General features: G+C 48.3%; 2 protein-coding genes, 1 long non-coding RNA gene and 1 pseudogene across 5 annotated transcripts; 2 read left to right on the forward strand and 2 right to left on the reverse strand.

The window, feature by feature from the left end:
* Positions 1-801: 801 nt before the first annotated feature.
* On the forward strand, positions 802-1,459 carry LOC309362582 (histone H4). The gene has a single exon (XM_081898223.1). The coding sequence runs from the start codon at positions 910-912 to the stop codon at positions 1,219-1,221; it is 312 nt and encodes a 103-aa protein (XP_081754349.1). The 5' UTR covers positions 802-909; the 3' UTR covers positions 1,222-1,459.
* Positions 1,460-1,625: 166 nt separating this feature from the next.
* On the reverse strand, positions 1,626-2,201 carry LOC309362577 (histone H2A type 2-B). The gene has a single exon (XM_081898216.1). The coding sequence runs from the start codon at positions 2,032-2,034 to the stop codon at positions 1,645-1,647; it is 390 nt and encodes a 129-aa protein (XP_081754342.1). The 5' UTR covers positions 2,035-2,201; the 3' UTR covers positions 1,626-1,644.
* A 213-nt stretch (positions 2,202-2,414) lies between these two features.
* LOC309362579 (histone H2B 5 pseudogene) lies at positions 2,415-3,004 on the forward strand (annotated as a pseudogene). Its single transcript has one exon. The product of its transcript is annotated as a histone H2B 5 pseudogene (transcript).
* Positions 3,005-9,069: 6,065 nt separating this feature from the next.
* LOC309362592 lies at positions 9,070-18,653 on the reverse strand. Of its 2 annotated transcripts, XR_014165016.1 has the most exons (3): positions 18,434-18,653; positions 15,599-15,781; positions 9,070-9,163 (listed from the first exon to the last, which is right to left on the reverse strand). It is a non-coding gene; the product is annotated as an uncharacterized lncRNA (long non-coding RNA). The 2 variants fall into 2 exon arrangements; XR_014165017.1 differs by lacking the exon at positions 18,434-18,653 and having other exon boundaries at positions 15,599-16,196.
* Positions 18,654-20,554: the final 1,901 nt, after the last annotated feature.

The following is a 20,554-nucleotide window of genomic DNA, read 5'->3' on the forward strand; positions in this document are numbered from 1 at the left end:
GTTGGTCTGACGCAGTCGAAATAAATAAAATAGGTGCTTCTGGCCTTTTTAAAAATTATTTATTTAGATCGCCAACATTACGCTGAATGAGGAGGCGGAACTCCGTCCATGTCGACGATTAAGTTCGAACTTTACACTAGAACTTGGGTGGAAGAGCCCGCTTTACCTTGGCGTTGGGGGCAGGGCTATGTTTAGTGCAGGAAATACATGTTTTACAGGAAATGTCTAGTTCTAACTACCTCAGTTTGGGAATGCAGCAAGCCATGCTTGGTGTCACATTTCTGCAGGGAAAACGCAAAAATTTCCTCCTCCTACTGACGTGAGGATGAAGAAGAAAGGAATTAGGAAATGAGGGAAGCAACCTTAAGAGTATCCCTCAAGTCTGAAGAAAGGCCATCCTGGGTTAAAGGACAGGCTAGACTAGAGTTGCCCATGCCCTCTCATGTAGGTACAGTACATCAACTTCCGGCGCAAGCTGAGTTGTATTTTAATACTTGATGGTTCAATAGGATGACATTACAAAACAGCTTTCATATGCTCAGATTATACCATTCTCCTGGTAGTGGTCAGAGTTTTCAAGGACCCTACACAGAAATGAAGGGGAAGCGAGTGAATTGCACGTCATAAGAATACCTTTCTACGCCTGCTCAAAAGCAGGGAAGGCGCCAGCGCGCGCTGGCAGTTAAATTGTTGCAGCTAATGTATTACTGGCTGATTTGAAATACTGCTGCGTTTTATTGGAGAAGCTGACTTATCATTGCCCTATAGTGTTGTTGTAACAGTATACGCCCCTGTGTTCACTCCCCGCTCGTTCCCCCGCTCAAAGTTTTCCTTCAGGTCGGCTTTCAGACTATATAAACTGAAACTGCTGCCTGTCGCTCTCATTCGCAAGGTCTTGGAAGCTTTAAGATGTCGGGTCGCGGCAAAGGTGGGAAGGGGCTCGGGAAAGGGGGCGCCAAGCGCCATCGCAAGGTGCTGCGCGATAACATCCAGGGCATTACGAAGCCTGCGATTCGCCGCTTGGCTCGCCGTGGAGGAGTCAAGCGCATCTCTGGGCTGATCTACGAGGAGACCCGGGGCGTGCTGAAGGTTTTCCTGGAGAATGTCATCCGCGATGCCGTGACTTACACGGAGCACGCCAAGAGGAAGACCGTGACTGCCATGGATGTGGTCTATGCCTTGAAGCGCCAGGGCCGCACTCTGTACGGTTTCGGCGGCTAAAATTAGGCGATGCCGCAGCAGCATTAGCAGTTACCAAAAAAATACTCAAAAGGCCCTTTTAAGGGCCATCCATGTTTTCAACAAAGAGTTGTATTACTGTTACAAAGTAGCCTTATGCACCAAACTTTCTGCCACTTACGTTTATACTTTGTTGTGGCTGCCAGACGTCAGTGCTCTTTTACCTCCCGTTTCCAAATCATATACTGCAGATCATGTGCAGCGAAGGAAAAAGTTACTGACTCCCGTTAAAACACGCGTTATACGCATCCCCCCAAAATTCAAAAGCTCCTTTCCCTTTTTTGCGGAGGGAGGATAGAAAGGTACAAGTGGTTTTTCCCAGCCTTTTTTGATATTTGTGGGTGGCTCTTAAAAGAGCCTTTTTGTGATGCACAGATGTTTTAGGTGGAAGAGCCCGCTTCTTCCTCATTTGCCTTTGGGCTTGTGGCTCTCTGTCTTCTTGGGAAGCAGAACAGCCTGGATATTGGGCAAGACTCCCCCCTGGGCAATAGTGACTCCTCCCAGCAGCTTGTTCAATTCTTCATCGTTGCGAACCGCCAGCTGGAGGTGACGGGGAATGATCCTCGTTTTCTTGTTGTCCCGGGCAGCGTTGCCCGCCAGCTCCAGTATTTCAGCCGTGAGATACTCCAGCACCGCGGCCAGGTAGACGGGGGCTCCCGCGCCCACCCGCTCGGCGTAGTTCCCTTTGCGGAGCAGGCGGTGCACACGGCCGACGGGGAACTGGAGGCCGGCGCGCGAGGATCGCGACTTCGCCTTGGCCCTCGCCTTCCCCCCTTGCTTGCCGCGGCCAGACATGGCGACACTGACTCAGCTCCGCTCAGAGGCGCGACAAAATATGAAACTGCGATTAAGGAGAAAAGAACCCCCGGCGCCTTTTATGCCCTCCTCGCCCAGGGAAGCGCAATTACGGATTGGTCAGATCTGTCACCAGCACAGCAGAGCCAATAAGAAGACAATTTCTAAAGGCGGCCAATCGGGAGCGGAGAGGCAGCTGCCGCCCAATGAAAAGCCGGCGCTCGCAGCACTCTAATTTGCATGTGCGTGCGCAGTGGCGGCGCTACAAAATGCTGCCCTCAGCCAATGGAAACGTTCGGCATTGGAACCCCTCATTTGCATAGGGAGACTATAAATAGAGGGCTGGGATGAGTTAGCCCGCTTCACACTTCGCCTTTTTCTTCTTTTTGCTGGCACAGAAAGTGGGGGGCTTCCTGCACAATGCCCGAGCCAGCCAAGTCTGCTCCGGCCCCCAAGAAGGGCTCCAAGAAGGCGGTGACCAAGACGCAGAAGAAGGGCGACAAGAAGCGCCGCAAGAGCCGCAAGGAGAGCTACTCCATCTACGTCTACAAGGTGCTGAAGCAGGTCCACCCCGACACCGGCATCTCCTCCAAGGCCATGAGCATCATGAACTCTTTTGTGAACGACATCTTCGAGCGCATCGCCGGAGAGGCTTCTCGCCTGGCTCATTACAACAAGCGCTCCACCATCACCTCCCGGGAGATCCAGACGGCCGTGCGCCTCTTGCTGCCCGGGGAGCTGGCCAAGCACGCCGTCTCGGAGGGCACCAAGGCTGTCACCAAGTACACCAGCTCCAAGTAAGCAGATCGTGCTGCTGAGAAAGGCCACCCAGAACCCAAAGGCTCTTTTAAGAGCCACCCACTTTTCTCAGAAGAGGGCGAGTCACTTGTCTCCAAACCGCAGTATATGTACCTGGCACGTTGGCGTCCTCCCCGCCCCCCCCCGCAATAAAAGGCAATGACTTCTTAAATTTCTCCAGAAATCTTCTACGCATAAGCTGGTCTGCTACTGCGGCAACCTACCTATCAAACAAGTGCAACGTTTCCCTCTTTCCGCCCATCCTCCGTTAGATCAGTTTCGTAGATGGTTTTGCAGTCACACAGTTCTGGATTTTGCTTTTGCCACAGAAATTTCATATTAGTACTGCCTTTTTAAAAATGCTACAATTTTGAAACGAGCCCTAATCTACATAAAGGGAATCTAGTTATATAGCTTGCAGTAGGCTACGTTCTGCGGTGATGGTCCCGCTAGTTAGAACACTTGAGCACCTCGTCCGTTTTAGGGGCAGAGATTAACTCCTGAAACTGACTTGAATGCTCCATCCTTCAACCTGTATGCAATTCATCGATACCTGGGCAAGTTAATATAGCAGAATCGATCTAGTCATGGGGAAGGTCCAGTTCGGTCGCTGCTCCCGATTCTCCCCCAAAGAATCTGCTCAGCGGGAGGCTTTCTTGAAGCTTTGGGACAACAGCCTCTTTGCATACGGATGGGTGTCTCCTGCTGGGCACTTTTCTAAGCCTCAGAGATCCTGGCGGGGCGCGGGGGGGGGGCACTTGCGGCATAGCATCCTCAATAGGCTTCCTAGGGAAATGGCATGGCACGGAGCGGGGGGCAGCCCAATGTAACAAGTGCAAGCTGCTTCCGTATTAGGAAGAATATGATCGCTACAGAATAAGCAGTGCGACCCCTGTTCCCTTGGTGTTTTACAGCCCTCTTCTTTGTCATTCTCTATACTGCCACCTAATGGGCATGTGCAGTCATACAGAGTTGATCGAAATCTGGTCTGCAGAGGCTGCTCATAGCGGGGCAGAGGGGCCGGCTGGTTTCCACCTCAGTATTGCCTCCACCATGTTTGCTGCTGGCCTGCTTGTTGCTTCTCTCTCTGCTAGCTCTGTTCGTTTTCTGAAATCTGACAGGGGCTCCTCCTCCTTGACGGAGACCAACTCCTACTGGCCTCCAAATATGCAAATAGTCCCCTGTGGGAAGGAACACACTTTTCTCTGACACACACCCCCACTATCCCTGTGTGTTTCTTAGAATCACATAATTGTAGAGTTGGAGGGGACTCCAAGGGTCATCTAGTCCAACCCCTGCAATGCAGGAATCTCAGCATCCAGTTACCAGACCCTGCTTTGCTTTGCAAATGGCTAGCAGTTTTATTGCTGCACCACCAGGACCCCCTTCGCACCTTCATTTCACTTTTAAGAATGCTGTGGGCTCTCATACATATGTTAACCAGCTTTTCCAGAGGGACAGCAAAGCACCCTATGTTGCACCCTTGGGGTGCTGCAGGTGCTGATCGACTCCCCCCACTCCCAGCTAGCTACTAGTTGTAGAACTACTAGCTGTAGTTCAGCAGCATACAGAGGGAGCTCTGGGTTGAGGAAGACTGTGGTACGGCCTTCACCCTGTCAAAATGCGTTGCCAATTCCTTGAGGCACAGGGCCATTGCTGCGTGTGTTGCTCTTTGTATTGGACAAGCACAAAGTAGGTGGTCCGCCAAATAGCACCAAAGCCCCAGGGGGAGCCAACAGAACCCACAAATGATATAGAAGGCAGTGAACATATCTGACAGATAAAACGATATGATATTGTATGGTCTATTAGTACATTAAAACAGATGGAACATGAACTATATTTCGGCTGGGGAAGTGCAGTGAGTGGAGCATCTGCTTTCCATGCAGAAAGTCCCAGGCTCAATTCCTGGCACCTCCAAGAAGGGCTGGGGAAGTTCCCTGCCAGTCAGTGTGGGCAATGCTTGACTTGATGGGTCTCCACGCCATCAAGTGACCCAAGGAAGAAGCAGGGCTCCTGAGGCAGAAAAGACCACACCTGCAAACAAAGACAGCAAGCTCCACTTTGGGCACCCAAGGGGAACCAGTCCCAAGAGGGCCTGCATTGGACACCACATTTAAAAGGCAATCCAGGTGAGTGCTGTTTCTGAAGGAGTCCTTGGGTGAGCCCTTTGAAGCCACATCTTTAGCTGCCACCACAACTATAATCGAGACAACTCTTAACTATGTGGTGCCTCATTAGTCAGAGGCAAAATGTAGGTGGCAAAAAGGCAGGGTAATGAATGTGACTCTTAACTTTGTGCAACTGGCTACACTGCACACATCAAACCCTCTGTGAAAGTAAGAGTCCTATACATGCAGCAGAATGAGAACTGTACCATTTGGGGCTAGAGGTGGAGATGTTCCCCCCGTATGAAAGAACTACTGCTCCCATCTACCCCGCAAACAGAATACTTGCATATCTGGCTTTAGCCCAGTACTTTGTTCTCTGCGGGACGCAGGTGGCGCTGTGGGTTAAAGCCTCAGCGCCTAGGACTTGCCGATTGAAAGGTTGGCGGTTCGAATCCCTGCTGCGGGGTGCGCTCCCGCTGCTCGGTCCCAGCGCCTGCCAACCTAGCAGTTCGAAAGCACCTCCGGGTGCAAGTAGATAAATAGGGACCGCTTACCAGTGGGAAGGTAAACGGCGTTTCCGTGTGCGGCTCTGGCTCGCCAGATGCAGCTTTGTCACACTGGCCACGTGACCCGGAAGTGTCTCCGGACAGCGCTGGCCCCTGGCCTCTTGAGTGAGATGGGTGCACAACCCCAGAGTCTGTCAAGACTGGCCCGTACGGGCAGGGGTACCTTTACCTTTACCTTGTTCTCTGCGCTAGTTTTCTATTGCCATATTTTTCTAAAACAAAACAAAACACCAGAGAACTTGTCCACATAATGGACCTAGTGAAGGAGAACTTTGGTAGGTGGGCTGAGAGTTTGTTGGACCCTGAGTGAGAATCCGGAGGCTGAGAGGGAGGGTGTGCTGGAAGGGAAATGAACTGACATTGCTTTATATATGTTAGTAACTTAGTATTAACACAATCTTTTTATATGTAACTGTATTTCTTATAATATTTTGCTTAAGTTGTCTATTGTTGCTTCAGTTTTCTGTATTTTTAGTATATTAAGCAGTATTGAAATTAAACAATCAGTCAAGGTGCCATTAGACATAGACTTCAAGTTTGAATTCTGGGCTCCCCACAGCAAACAGCAAGTTGCAGAGGCAAGTTGGGCTGTTGCTCAGATAACAGGTTTCTCAGAGAGCCTCTGGGGCCCCATCTGCCGATGCTGGACCCCAAAAGTCACCCCAAAAGTTTTTTAATCAAAAAGGAACCTTTTCTGGCCACTGCCACATGAAAAGCTTATTGGGAAGAGAGAAGGGCAGCCAGGACAGCACAAGGAAGGGCAACTAGACCAGTGTAAAGGGCCCTTTAAACCTGGCAGCAACTCTTAAAATGCAGTTATTCTTTCAGTGTTCCATTAAAAGAGGTACAGCAAGCTGAAATTTGGCCACTGTCATGGAAGAGCTTAAAAGATGTGAGTCAGGAAGCTAGCCAAGTACTTTGTTGTCCCTCTCTAAGAAGAACAGAACAGACACAGGAAGTACCCACCTCTGCTGAGCTACAAGAAAGTCCAGTGCCACCTAGTGATTAAACCATATAATGACACTATCCACATAGCAAATGAGTTTTTTCGTAGCTGACAGAAGCAACCATGAGGAATAACATTGACTCTGAATCTGTGTGCCGACTTGAATAAAATATGGAGAGGCAGGTAAGCCACACCCCACATAATCAATCACATGACAAGGTGCACACACACCATTTGAATGATGCCCATCAACTTTGGGGAGGCCTGGCCCCCTCAAATATTTTATTGGGGGGCCAAGACCCTTTGGCCCCTAGAAGTTGATTCCTATGCTCTGAATCACTATTTGTCACATACCAGTTTAAAATACAGGAGCTCTCTCAGAAGAGAAAAATACTTAGCAATCTTAGGCAGGCTAAGAAAACTATGAGGGTTCATTTGGGTATTGTGTAAATCATCATACAATGGAGTGACTTTATCCAGCATATCAGAATTTGGGCAAAGGCATTGACCAAGCCACACAGAAAATTTCATTATTATGGAGAGTCAGTGTGGCGCGGGTGGCGCTGTGGTCTAAACCACTGAGCCTCTTGGGCTTGCTGATCAGAAGGTTGGCGATTTCAATCCCCACGATGGGGTGAGCTCCCGTTGATCTGTCCCAGTTCCTGCCAACCTAGCAGTTCAAAAGCATGCCAGTGCAAGTAGATAAATACAGTGGGAAGGCAAACGGTGTTTCTGTGTGCTTTGGCTCTTGTCACAGTCTTCCATGCACCAGTAGCAATTTAGTCCTGCTGGCCACATGACCCAGAAAACTGTCTGTGGACAAACGCTGGCTCCCTCAGCCTGAAAGCGAGATGAGCACCGCAACCCCATAGTAGCCTTTGACTGGACTTAACCATCCAGGGGTCCTTTACCTTTACCTTATCTTTAGTGCTGAGTGCATTGGAGTAGGACCACGGAGATTGGGGTTCAAATCTTCTTGTAACCATGAAGGCTTTGGACCAATCACTGTCTCTCAGCCTAACCTACCTCAAAAGGTTATTGTGAAGGTAAGAGGGAGAGAACCATGTGCCCTTTTCTTAGTTTAATATTCAAAATATAAAACAGATTGTATAGTAACAGTAATGTGGACCTACCTTCAACCTACTTTTGTAGAAACCCGTCATTCCAGCAGTGCAAGCAGCCGGTGACTATTCAAGGCAAATGCACCCCACTAGTCATGAATGGTGGCTCTGGGACTGGATCAGCTTCTTGGTGTTTGTTCTGGCTGCTGGGGAAAGCACCTAGCAGGCACAACATCTGGCAGGATGTGAGCTACGTTAAATTGGTTAGTAACCAGTTGTGCTGCTCAAGCAATTAAGCAGAATTTTGGAAGGAGTGGGAACTGTGAGAACACAAATATTTCAAATCTCAGTGATGGTTCACTGTGTCTTGAGAATTTCAGGATTGTAGCCAATAGCTTGACTGGCTTGTGGGAGCCTTTCTCCTTTTTATCCTTACAACAATTAAGATTTTATGCTGTGAATTGGCATGTGGTTTTGGGATGAAGAACGTTATACAAATTTGGAGGAGAAGAAGAAGACATCAGTTAGTTCTAGAATGGAGAAGCTGGGCAGCTGCAGTGGGTGCATGCACTAGGAGGAAGTGCCTGGAGAGAGTGAATGGAGTCCACCTTCCAACAGGCTCCTCTGCTGCCGCCTCCATTCACCTGAGCACGAGACCAACCTGCCTGCTGCCACACCTCAGCTGCTAGGGGTCCATGGCTGTCATGGAGGTGCCTGATTATGCCCTCTCAAAAATGTGCACCTGGGGCCATGGCCTCCTTGCCCCCCCCCCATGCTACACCTCTGTTATTGGCCATGCAAGCTGTGGGTGCTGTGGTTAAACATCTGAAGGACTATTGGCTATCTCTGGTCTGCTCCCTGCAGCCTGCTTGTTTCCATATGAGTAGCAAAAGCCATGCACACACATTGGCTTTCTGTTTTCTTTCCATAATCCTGAAGCTGCAGAGTTGTGAGCTTCATCTTTTTTATATTTTAAGGACAGCTCCCTCTTTCAGTTGCCTAAGAGTTTGTGCATTAGAGCAGAGGTGGTGAACTGACAGCCTGCAAGCCCAAACTCCCCCCTCCAATACTTTTTTTTTTTTTTTGCTAACCTGCCAACTCCTTGCGATATCTGGCAGGCAGCAGTGGCATCAGCATCACCAGCAGAATCAGCAGCAGCACTGACAGCATCAACAGCAACATTGCTGCTAATAACCAATTTAAATCTGTCAGCGGTGGCTGTGAGTGTTCAGCACTTCCGCCGCTCTGGGTGCTTTCACCATTCTTTCCAGGAGTGCACTTGGGGAACTCAGAGAAGGCAGGCAGAGTGCCTTGGAGCAAATCAAAGAGCATGATCCACCCACCTACTCTAATGATTCACAAAAAGTGCTAGCAATTCCCACATTTGAGGAGGTGTACAAAATTCAGATGAGTCAGAAGGCTGATGCTCTAAGGACAAAACACAAAACAGATAGATCAATCATTTCCCCCCACAAAATATTTCTGCTGCACTAATCTAGACTCTGGCAGCCAATGACAGTTGGATTCCTATGCCATGGATAAAGTCATTCAAATTAAGCAGATGAGCATATTTTATTATTATAATTTTATATACAGTTCATTTAGTCCTCGTTCTGTTTCACTGTTTCTTGCAGCTTCTTCTGGTTTCTGTTAAGACATAAGCAATGTGCAGTGAGCTAAACTTGGTGCTGAGGCTAGCCCCATAATAGCAACTGGAAAACTTAGCAATCATTGTGACTTTTAAGACTAGAGTAGACATTGGCCACACAGGGGCCCCATCTGCACTATGCATTTAAAGCAGTACTGCACCACTTTAAACAGTCATGGCTTCCCTTAAAGAATCCTGGGAACTGTAGTTTGTTAAGGGTGCTCAGAGTTATTAGAAACCCATGTTCCCCTCACAGATTCCCAGAGTGGTTTAACAGTCAATCCTTCTTTCCCAGCGAACTCTGAGATTGTCATGGGGCCAACACATCAGCAGAGCCAATCCAATGTAGCTCCTGCTGGAGCATTTCCACTGCGACAACCTTGCTGCCACATTGTCCCTTCCCCTCTCCATCCCAGGATGCAGGAACATATTGGCTTGAGGGAGGTCAGGTACCTTGCATTGTCCACTGGTGGACTTCAGGAAAACTGACTGTTTGAAATTTAGAACACTGGTAGTTTGTTGTTTGATTTGACACATTCATTTTAATATGTATTTGCTGCAGGTTAAGTCGAAAGACATTGCACAACACTGTAGGGAGAGGGCTCATGATCCTGCTGTGATGTCGTACAATTGGGGTTGATATGGAAGGTCTCTTGAGACACTCTGCCATGAGGCCTGGTGAGGCAGCAGGTCTGGTGGGCAGGGTCAGGATCCCCTGGACTCTTTCTCCTAAGGCCTCCCTGGCCCTTTCCTCCTGGGAGGACTAAGCGCCCCTGGTTGCCTCACTCTCCCAAACTGACACCAATGTGGAACTAACATTCCGGTGCCTGTTCGGCTTCTGTATGTGGAATGGGAGGGGGCACCATCTTGTCCTTTGCCTCCCAGGAAGCAAAACGTCTGGCCCAGCCCAGAGGAAGAGAGCTACATGTTGTTGTTTTGTTCAGTTCAGCTGTCTGGCCACTGGAGGGCAGTGTGCCACTTCCGAAACCATCAAACTCTAATTGAGGAGTGAATCTTCTTGTCCTCCAAGGCAAAAGGCTCAACGAACTCCAATGGCCCATCACGTTTCAGTAAATGCTGCTCAGGCTAATCCTCCCCATGGTACCAGCATTGACATCATCTGGGTGGGCACAGGCAGAGCTATACATGCATTTAAAACACGTGACCCAAAGCCACTCAAATGACATGCCCAGAAGGATGCAACCTGCATAAGTCATGCAAATTTGCACCATTTGTTCTGGGTTTTTTTCCAGAAGACAACTGCTATGCAGAGCATTTAAACCTTCCTACTTCTCTTCTCCCTATGAAATCCATACTTGCAGCCACAATGAGGTCTAGAAACTTGCTTTTTTACAAACAACAACACAACCTTAGCATACCCTCCAAGTGTCCTGATTTTCCAGGGACAGTCCTGAAATTACAGAAGATGTCCCGGTTTATCATTTGATCCCAGAATGTCCCGGTTTTCCTTTTTCCTCCCCTCCCCATCTCAGAGAACAATTAAAAGTGGTGTGGGTGAGTGGGAGTCCTGTTTATCCTGAAAATAAAATCCCTGCACCCAATGAAGGAAATGGTAAATCTGGCATACGAAGCCCTTCTTGTAATTTTGAAGGAAAAGGTCACCAGTACACTTTAAATCCATGAACTGCAGTGCTTCAGCAGCAAGCCGTTTTTAATGAGTATTTATTCCTTTATTGAAAATGGAGCCTTACACTGTCTACTCAGAAGTAAGTCCCACAGTATTCAATGGAGCTTACTCCTAGGTAACTGGGTAAAGACTGGGCAGCCTTACACTGCAATTCTAAGCATTTTTACTAAGAACTTAATCCCACTGAGTTCAATAGGATTTCTTCTATCGTGTGTCCCTGATCTTTCTCACAGTTTCCATTACTGCTACGATATCCTGCCTTTTCCCCTCACAGGGACTCAAGGCAGCTTAAGGCTAAATTTTTATTTTATTCTATTTATCTGTGGAAGGTGTTATACACAGTTCCTTCCCTCAGACATTTTTTTCTTTACAACAATCCTGCAAGGACAACCTGTCATTGACTCAAGGTGACTGATGTCTATGTGTGCATGTGAGCATGACATCTATGTGTGGGGCGAGATCAAGCACGGGAGCAGCTTCCTGATGCAGAAGAGGCTGTCCCTATTTTCACCAGAGAAATGTTGGAAGGTATGCCTTAGTTATTTAGGATGTTGTATGCTGTGCCCATTATAAAGTTCTACAAGCATATAGAATTGTAGAGGATCTATGAATAAAACACAAGTGAAGTGGAACATAGATCATGTCCTAGAAATTGCTAGAGGTAGCAGGCCTGGCACCCTGTCATCCCAACAGAAAAGCCCTTGGTCTACTCAGAAGTAAGCCCCACTGCGCTCAAGTGGGCTTACTCCACTTGGACTTCCAAGGGTATCTGTGTTTTGGTTCTTGTGTTATTTTGGAACATGTGGATTTGAAAGGGCTGTGCGTTTGATAGAGCTTTCAATGTGAACAGACTCAAATCTGTCTCCTCCCTCCATCCCACCCCACGGGATCCTTGGCTTGAGATCTCCTGCCCCTTTCTCTCCCATTTTAATTTCTCTCTCTCTTTAAATTTGCTTACAGGACAGCTGGGCCCTGGGCACATCTCTGCTGCCTCTTGCCATCCCTCTCAGACCATGGGGCAAAGTAGTGAGCAGGCAGTGCTGGGAGTCCTCGGCCACCTGCCCTCTACTTTTGCCCAGAGACATCCTTAAATTAGCATATGCAAAATGGATGCAAATTTGTGCCACAGGCCTGCACCCCTGGGTCCTTTTTTAGCACCTAGCAACGCCCCTGGTTCTCTGAAGAGTCTTTAATTAGAAAATGGGAAGTGGAAGCCACTGATCTCGTAACAGCAGCTCTGTGTGGCTCTGCCTCTTTCCCAAGCATTGCAGTGGAAGGGGGAGAGGCCTTCTCAGGGTTCGTTTCCTTCTGAAGTCTCATGGCAGTTTTGTTTTACTTTACCATTATTATTTTATTTGGGCTTCAGTAAAGATCTCTTTTCCCCTCCCTTATTTCTTATGGGGGCAGTTACTGTTGGTGGAACAATTCGCAGCCAAGACAGAGGAAAGGAAGAGACTGAAGATTTAATGTAGACAGTCTGCAAAGTGTCTGACTCAGTGCTTCCTTTGTAACCTCTGAACAACCAACCAGAAAAATCCTTCCACTCCAGGTCAGATTTATTCCCGGTTTAAGAATATGTGCAGTGCTTAGATTATTGGGGGGGGGGGATTATTAACAGAATCCCGCACCTCTCAACTCCCTCCATTTTTGCCAAAACAACTCCTCTCGTATCTTTGTAAAAACAGCAGCTTTCTAAACTTGCCAGCCCCCTCTGCCCCTCCTTAAGATTTGAGGGTTGAATAAGTCAAACCATTAAAACCACAGGGCTGAGTTTGTGTCACAATTCTGTGCAAGTGGAGCAAAGGTGCAGCAACAGAATCCAGCCTCCTGGCACATCAGCTTTCATGCAAAGGTGTGGGTGGATTTTTTTAAAATGAGGAAAGTTTCTAGTCCTTATGGTTTCACTGATATGCTTGAGAGCACATGGACAGTACCTGGCAGCATCTCGGAAGGCTTTTGAATCCTATTTGCTGATCAGAAAAAAGGAGTGCCCCAGAAACAATTGGTGTCCATGGATGACATGCTATAGAGGAAGTGAAAGGGGGTTCCTTCCCTCACTTCTCAATGTGATTGTCCTGCTGTCATCTTCTTCCACAGTCACTATGGAGCTAGATGGACCAATGGTCTGATGTGGGAGAAGATAGCTCCCATGAACAGAGAGGCAGTTGGGGAGACGGAGAGCTGGGAAAGGAGCTGAGGGCATTGAAGCTGACCAGGTCAGAGGAGAGAGGCTGTCAAAGACCTTTCTGTGCATTGCCTGCAAGTTCACTGTTACTGGTGGGAGTGGAGCACATGGTGGAGCAGAGGCAGCCTCATGAAGCCAGTGGTGCATAAGAAGACAAGAAGAGCCCTGCTGAATTAGGCCAAAGGTCCATCTAGTCCAGCATATGTTTCTGACAGTGGCCAGCCAGATCCCTACAGGAAGCCACAAAGGAGGACCTGAGAGCAACAGTCGCTCTCCCCTCCTGCAGTTTCCAGCAACACAGAAGCACACAGCAGAGCCATCAAGATCCAGCTGACCTTTCCCTCCTTATCCTCCATGGTGGGACTAGAAAGGGTTGGGGTTAGGGACATGCCTTTATACTGCCTTGGCCACTGCCTTGGCTTGCCAATGTTCTGCCCCAGGACTGTTCAGGAGAGCATCTCCTCTACTCTGCCCCTGCTAGTTAGAGACAAGCCCCACTGGCGGAGGAAGAGGAGTGCGGGGGGAGTGCACCGCCTCCAACAGCGTGGTCCTGGCAGGGTGCCATCGTGGCTGCCCCGCCCCCAGGATGTGCGCCAGCTCCGCCTTCTCCTGCTCTCTGCCCCCACCCCCGGTGCCAGAGCATAAAGCTCCGCCTCTGCCAAGCTTCACCATGTTTGAAGGGACAGGAAAGGATGCAAAGGTCTGGAGCCTGAATCTCAGTCTCTTCAACAAAATGGTTCAACCGGCACCAACAACAGAGGTCTGGGGTCGCAGAACAAGCAGGAGGGGCCCCAAATGCAGCAGAACTGACTTCCCACATATTGGAGGAAGTGAAGTAATACACATTACCGGCTAAAGAGCACCCACCCACCAGGGTAAGACCATTCTGCCCAGTCTAAAATTTTTGAGCTATGCCACTGTGAAGACTCCTTGGAAGTGGTCAACCTGAAGATGGGTTTGCACACTAGAGGAGGGGACAGGAAGATGCAAGGACTCTCTCCCTTCCATGCCCCTCTTATCTCCTTAGGCTGAAAGAAGCCCCTTCTTTCCTCTCTCCCTCCCTTTCCACCTCCTGTCCCAGCTGCTTCTGGGGGGGCTCATCCACACTGCTGCTTTTCCAGTGCTTTTCCAGCCCAGCTCAGAAGCGGCATGGAGTCTCTGCCCTGCACCACTTCTGAAGCAGGTTCTCAGGACGCAGCAGCAGCCGCGTCCCCCAAGCTGAACAGAGCACACCTCATCTGAGGGTTCATCCAGACTTCCTTTGCTGCCATGCTTTTCAGGCTCTGAGTCCAAGCAGTTTTATTTTTTGTCCCAGCAAAATATACTACTGAATCAGAGCAAACGGTAATATGCGAAAAACCAGATTCAGCAGTAAAATGTGCATTTTCCTGGGAAAAGCGCTACAACACACACACACAGAGAGAGAGAGAGAGAGAGAGAGAGAGAGAGAGAGAGAGAGAGAGAGACTGCCAGGACATGGCGCTTTAAAGGCTGGACCTGCACCTAGAAATGTGGCACAAAAGGAAGTCTGGATGATCCCTTAGTCCCGCTTCTGGCTTGAGACAGATTAACCTCCTCCATCTTCCCAGGGCACTGACGTTGATGGGTTACAGTATACAGTGGTACCTTGGGTTAAGTACTTAATTCGTTCCGGAGGTCTGTTCTTAACCTGAAACTGTTCTTAACCTGAAGCGCCACTTTAGCTAATGGGGCCTCCTGCTGCAGCTGCGCCGCCGGAGCCCAATTTCTGTTCTCATCCTGAAGCAAAGTACTTAACCCGAGGTAATATTTCTGGGTTAGCGGAGTCTGTAACCTGAAGCGTATGTAACCCGAGGTACCACTGTAGTCTGCTTGGGAAAGGGATCTTAGCACTATGAGTGATCATAAACTTTCCAGTCCTTGCCAAAGAGCCCGGGTTCAGTCCCTGCTATTCTCAGGTGTGTGTTTTCAAAAGGGTCTCAGGTAGATGGTGATGTGAACAACCTCTGCTTAAGATCTTCGTGGAGAGCCTCTGCAAGACAGAAAAGGCAAGATGGGCTGAATGGACAAATAGCCTGATAAATTGTTAGGGCCCTGTGCCAGAGGATTCTGGAACATATTTTACTCCAGTACAGCAGGTGCGGGGACCTGTGGCCCTCTAGATGTGGCTAAACTAAAACTCCCAGCACCCCTAGCCATTGGGCCATACTGGCTGGGGCTGATAGGAGTTGGAGTACAACATGTGGGAGACCCACAGATCCGTCTCGTCCCCTCCCCCGATCCTTGCTTCAGGTCACAGCTTCTCAAATGCTGTGGTATTGAGCCTTCCAAAACCTTAGGGAATTGACTTTTGACCCTTGGCTTCCTTACATGCACTAGCTGCAATACAGAGGTTTCTGTGAGGGCTTAGCACACATTCCCAGGTAGCCATCTTGAGATGTTCCTTCTTCAGCCAAGGCTTGCCTGTGGTGCAGCTCTACTTTAACCACAAAGAGCTCTTCTCCGCCAAGCTCGTAAGGTAAACATGAGGAGGAATCAGCTGATAAGACTACCCCCCCTGCTAAAAAAAAATGAAACAAATACAGAAACAAAGATAACGGCAGAGAGACTCGGTTAATTGACCTCAAAAACACAGCTCCTGGATATCTGCTTGTGTCCGCCGTCTGTCAGGCACACAGCCTCCCCATCTTGCGCGTCCACATGCAGATTTTGAAGAGGTCCCAAAGGGTCCTGGTTCCTTATCTGCAGAAGCAAAGCTTTCCTCACCCTCTGTGCTTAAGGAGACATTCAACTGTCTTCCAACCGCTGTGATAAAAAGAAGGTGGAGTGTTGGTGGGTGGGGTGAGGCAAGCAGGCAGAGAACATGGCTTGGCAGAAATAAATCCCTCCCTTTCCTTTTTAGATATGATGGATCAGCAAGGATGGATGAAGTGTTCCCATCAGAGGGTGAGTTTGCACGTTGCCTGCTTTCATCCCTCAACAGCTATGATATTTTTGTCAATTAAAAAGCCTTCAATTGATCCATTAATCAATCAGTTGACTTGCTGATTTGAAAGAGTAGGAGTAAGATCCTGGCACACTGGGAAGGAAGTTCCACAGCTGTGGCAGCAGATCTGATAGGTCATGTGTCTCTTAGACCTGTCTGCCTGACGTTGTATGTCACTTTCCATAACATGTTGCTCACTGGGCATAAAAAAGAGAAGAGGTATCTGCACCCTGCTAGATGCTGTTTTTAACTTGTTCAGCTTAAATCCTGCCACTTGACCAAATTCTTGAATCAGATCCAATACCCTTTTAGTACTAGATTCTGGCTCCTGTAATGTCAATACTAGGTCATCTGCGAAAGCTTTCAATTTGTACTGTTTGGCTCCGACCTGTATACCTTTGATCAGATGATCCCTTCTGACCATATTTAGCAAAACCTCCAGAACCGAAATAAAGAGCAATGGGGAAATAGGGCAGCCTTGTCGTGTCCCTTTATCTTAAATTCCTCTGTCACCACATTATTGACTATTAGTTTAGCCTTTTGTTCTGAGTAAATTGCACCTATACCATTTTCAAACCCTTGACCAACCACCATCCCCTGAAGATTCTTCTTCATAAAACTCCAAGAAATATTATCAAAGGCTTTCTCCGCATCTACAAAAAATAAAATTGCTTTAGTGTTAATATTCACTTGCAGCTTCTCCAAAATGTTAATTATATTCCTCGTGTTGTCAGACAAGTGTCTACCCGGGAGAAAGCCAGCTTGATCTTTATGTATCTCCTCCACTAATACTTTTTTTAGTCTTTTAGCCAAAATATCTGCAAAAATTTTGTAATCCACATTAAGCAGGGATATGGGGCGGTAGTTCTTAAGTTGCGTCTTTTCAGACTCAGTTTTCAGTAAAAGTGTAATATAGGCTTCCTTCCACGACTCTGGCGCTTTTTTCCCCTCCAAAATTTCATTGCAGACCTCCTTTAGTGGTTGACTGGTTTGTCAACTTTTTTGGAAGCTGAATGTCCAATGTGGCTTCCACGGCTTCTGATTGAGTTCAGGAAAATCCTGCAGCCAATCAGAAGACGCACCTTGGTTTTCGAACCATTCCGGGAGTCGAACGGACTCCCAGAACAGATTAAGTTTGACAACCAAGTCAGAACCCCCCCCCCAACAAACTCTAAACACAATAAAGCCATCTGTAGGAAGTCTAAAAACAAGGAAACTATTTCTATATGTGTAAAATCAATATCCCATAAATAAATGGGCCACATGTCATGAAAAGCTTTCTTTAAAAAAGTCTTCAATAAATGCCTAAACATCCTGATGCAAGGCACCTGTCTAATTGCAGCTGGTAATTGTTTCCGAACTTGGAGACCAGCAACATCTGGAGGGCCACAGGTCCTCTCCTCCTGGCATAAAGACTTTCACAACTATTACAGTTTAGCTCTCAAGTGCTACATGCCTGTCACTCATCCCAGGGCCTTTGTACTCAGTAGCCAGAACTCTGGAGTCCTGGAAGGCAGGAGTAAGTTTTCTTCTTAATGGACAAGAGGGTCAAATGGCGCTTGCAGAGTCAGTCTCACCAGGCAGCTGCCATAGCCCATCGCTTTGGAAGGGGCCCCTGCTGCTGCTGACCGCTTGGATCCTGTAACTCCTGTCCCTGCTCCTCCTGCCACTTGCTCACCCACTCCGAGCGCTAGAAAGCCGTGGGCATGAGCAGAAGGATCAGCAGCTGCTCCGGCAAATTGCTCATCTGCCTTTTCCCTAGGGGCAGTTGGTGGCAGACTTTGGGCTCTCAGATTTCAGTGGCACCTTGTGCGATGCTAAAATTCAGAGCCCTTCTCCACAAACACTCCATTCTGCAGTATTGCAGCCGGGGCAGCCACAGTGGTCGTGCTACCCTAAAACTGCACAGTGGTGGGGCTTAGGACCAGAGGGAGATTGCAGTATGCCTGAGGGAGCCAGTCCTCCCTCTGGGCTTGGTTACATGCAAAAATGGTTCTTACGGATGATCTGGTTTATAACAAGAGAGGCCAGGGAGGAGCTGCAGCTTACTGGTGGAGTATGTGTGTTCCCTGGTCAGAGCCGAGCTGAGCATTTCTAGGTGAAGCAATGGCCCAATCCTCATGCATTCAAAAAGACGACTTTCTCAGATGTGTGCATTGGGATGTCCCACTGTTTCATCCTGAGGCTCCCAGTGGCCGTATCAGAGCAGGACTTTGGAGCAGAGATCTGGGGGACCCCTGAGTAGAATGAGTAAGAGGGCCCTGGAAAACACCATTTAAAATGTCCCCTTCATAAGGCCAGGAAGTCCAGAGTGTAAAATCCCTGTACATACCCCACTCTGGATTGAACATGGGGACATAGGAAACTGCCTTATTCCAAATCAGACAGTTGGTTCACCTAGCTCAGTATTGTCTACACTGACTGGCAGCTGTTCTCCATCGTTTCAGGCAGGAAGACTCTCAGAGCCGTACCTGGAGATGCCGGAGATTGAGCCTGGGACATTCAGCTTGCAAAGCTGCTGCTCTGCTGCTGAGCTCCTGCCCTTGCCCAGGGAATCTCTGCTTCCTGTCAGGCTTCATCTGCAGCTCAGGCTGGTTTATGGTGCATCCCCCCCCCCCCCCCGCCACCTTTGCTTCTGGAAAGAGGGAGTGATGCTGCAGATTATGAAGCAGAGCTGGGATGAGCCCCAAGATCAGGCCGTGGGAAAGTGCACGGGGATTTGCAGTGTTTGTGATTAACTAATCCAGCTCAGAGCATGACTAGAAACCAGATCCTCTGGGCCTTGTGGGCAATTGGGTATCATCCTGGCCTTGCAAAGTGAGCTGCAGAACACAGACGGCTGTAAGCCATCGACACACCCAGACAGCTACGCAGGACAGCATGAGCCAAGATAGAAATATGTGCACACACAAACACACACATTTCAAGAGGACTGGGTCAGTGGACACACAAACTTGAGCGTGTGATATGACCACACACACAATGCACTTCCACTTACTTCCCTGTTTAGGGAAGTTTTTAATATTTAATGCTGTATTGTTTTTAACACTTGATTGGAAGCCGCCCAGAGTGGCTGGGGAAACTCAGCCAAATGGGCAGGATATAAATAAATTATTATTATTATTATTATTATTATTATTATTATTATTATTATTATATTTATTGTACTTACATCTTGCCTTTCCTCTAAGGAACAACATCAAGCTTCCTCACCTAGGCATACGTGGCTCTCCTCCCCTATTTCATCATCACAGCAGCCCTGTGAGGCAGGTCAGACTGGGAGTGCAGCAGTCCCAAGGTCACCCAAGGAGCTTCATGATGGAGTGAGGATTTGAATCTGGGTCTCCTCATCTTCAAAGGATCTCAAGTAGCTGGGCTGGCAAAGGCTGATAATCCTAGGACAGATCAGTGTGGGAGGGGTTAGACTTTGACCTGGGAGACTGGGGTTCAAGCCTCCCCACTCCCACATGAATTTCACTGGGTCAGTGGTTGTGTGGGATGAGCTTCACATGGGATATCAATGGAATAATAAAAAGATCAGACTGGCAAACCCCTTTCACAGATGCTGCCCAAAGTATTTTAATTGGGCTCACTTTGGAGTAAGGGAGAAGAGACAGCAGCCCCCCCCCCAATTTCCACCCCCACCAATTCCCAGGTTCTGAATGTGTCTTTTCCCTTTTGTTTGCAGAAGGATCAGAACAGCACTAATGCTATATAAAAAAGATCCCTCCTCCAGCGGAATTTAAAATGTAGTTTGGAAAAGACTCGCTGTGCTTCGAGGAAGCCTTTGCTTTCCTTTTCGCCATGTACACACATTTCTTTTCTTCCACAGGCTTTAGAGCAGCCCAGGAGAAAGAGTCTGTGACCCTGAAGGCGTTCTTGGGCTCCAGCTCCCATCAGCCCCAGCCAGCCTGGCCAATGGTCAGGAATATGCGAGCTTTAGTCCAACAAACATCTAGAGGGCCAGCAGTCCCACATCCCAGCCAGTAGGGCCAGAGGTGAGCCTCCGATGAGCGCAAGCCAGCCTTCTTTCAAACTGCCTTCTTTCCTTTCAGTTGTTCAGTCGGAACAACTATGGGCAAAGAAGACTTGCAAAAAAAAATTAAAAATAGAGAGATCTCACAGTGGCTCTTTCAGTGGAGTGACCTTTAGCTTTGGCAACTGAAATGTTTATTGTTTTAAGAAAGAAGGGTAGGGTAAAACTGATCAGGCTCTACCTAGAGTCCAGCCCTGGGAAACCCTAGCTCAGATTACAGCCCTGTTGGAAATTTAAGAAGCTGCTTTATGCCATCAGTCTGTCTAGCCCTGTATTGTCCTACTCTGACTGGCAGCTGCTCTCCAGGGTATTGTGCAGACAGGGAGGTTTCCCCCAGCACCTGCTACCTGATCCTTCTTGCTAGAGACAATAGGGGCAGAGTCTGGGACCTTCTGCATGAAAGTATCATCTGCTCCATAATAATTCAGCGATGGCCCCTGACCCAAATGTTGGGGTAAACAGAACATCTCTAAACAGCTGAACAGGGCAAAGGATTCTGTGTAGAGATAATTCTCTCCAAATCAGACTCCCCAGTTTGTCTGTGATCAGCCACTTG

The sequence above is a fragment of the Podarcis melisellensis genome (assembly GCF_964234715.1).
Source record: "Podarcis melisellensis genome assembly, chromosome: 2".
NCBI classification, from domain to species: Eukaryota; Metazoa; Chordata; class Lepidosauria; order Squamata; family Lacertidae; genus Podarcis; species Podarcis melisellensis.

Bases quoted from the DNA above. Each gene is read 5' to 3' on its own strand.
- LOC309362582 (XM_081898223.1), top strand. From the start codon at position 910: ATGTCGGGTCGCGGCAAAGGTGGGAAGGGGCTCGGGAAAGGGGGCGCC.
- LOC309362577 (XM_081898216.1), bottom strand. From the start codon at position 2,034: ATGTCTGGCCGCGGCAAGCAAGGGGGGAAGGCGAGGGCCAAGGCGAAG.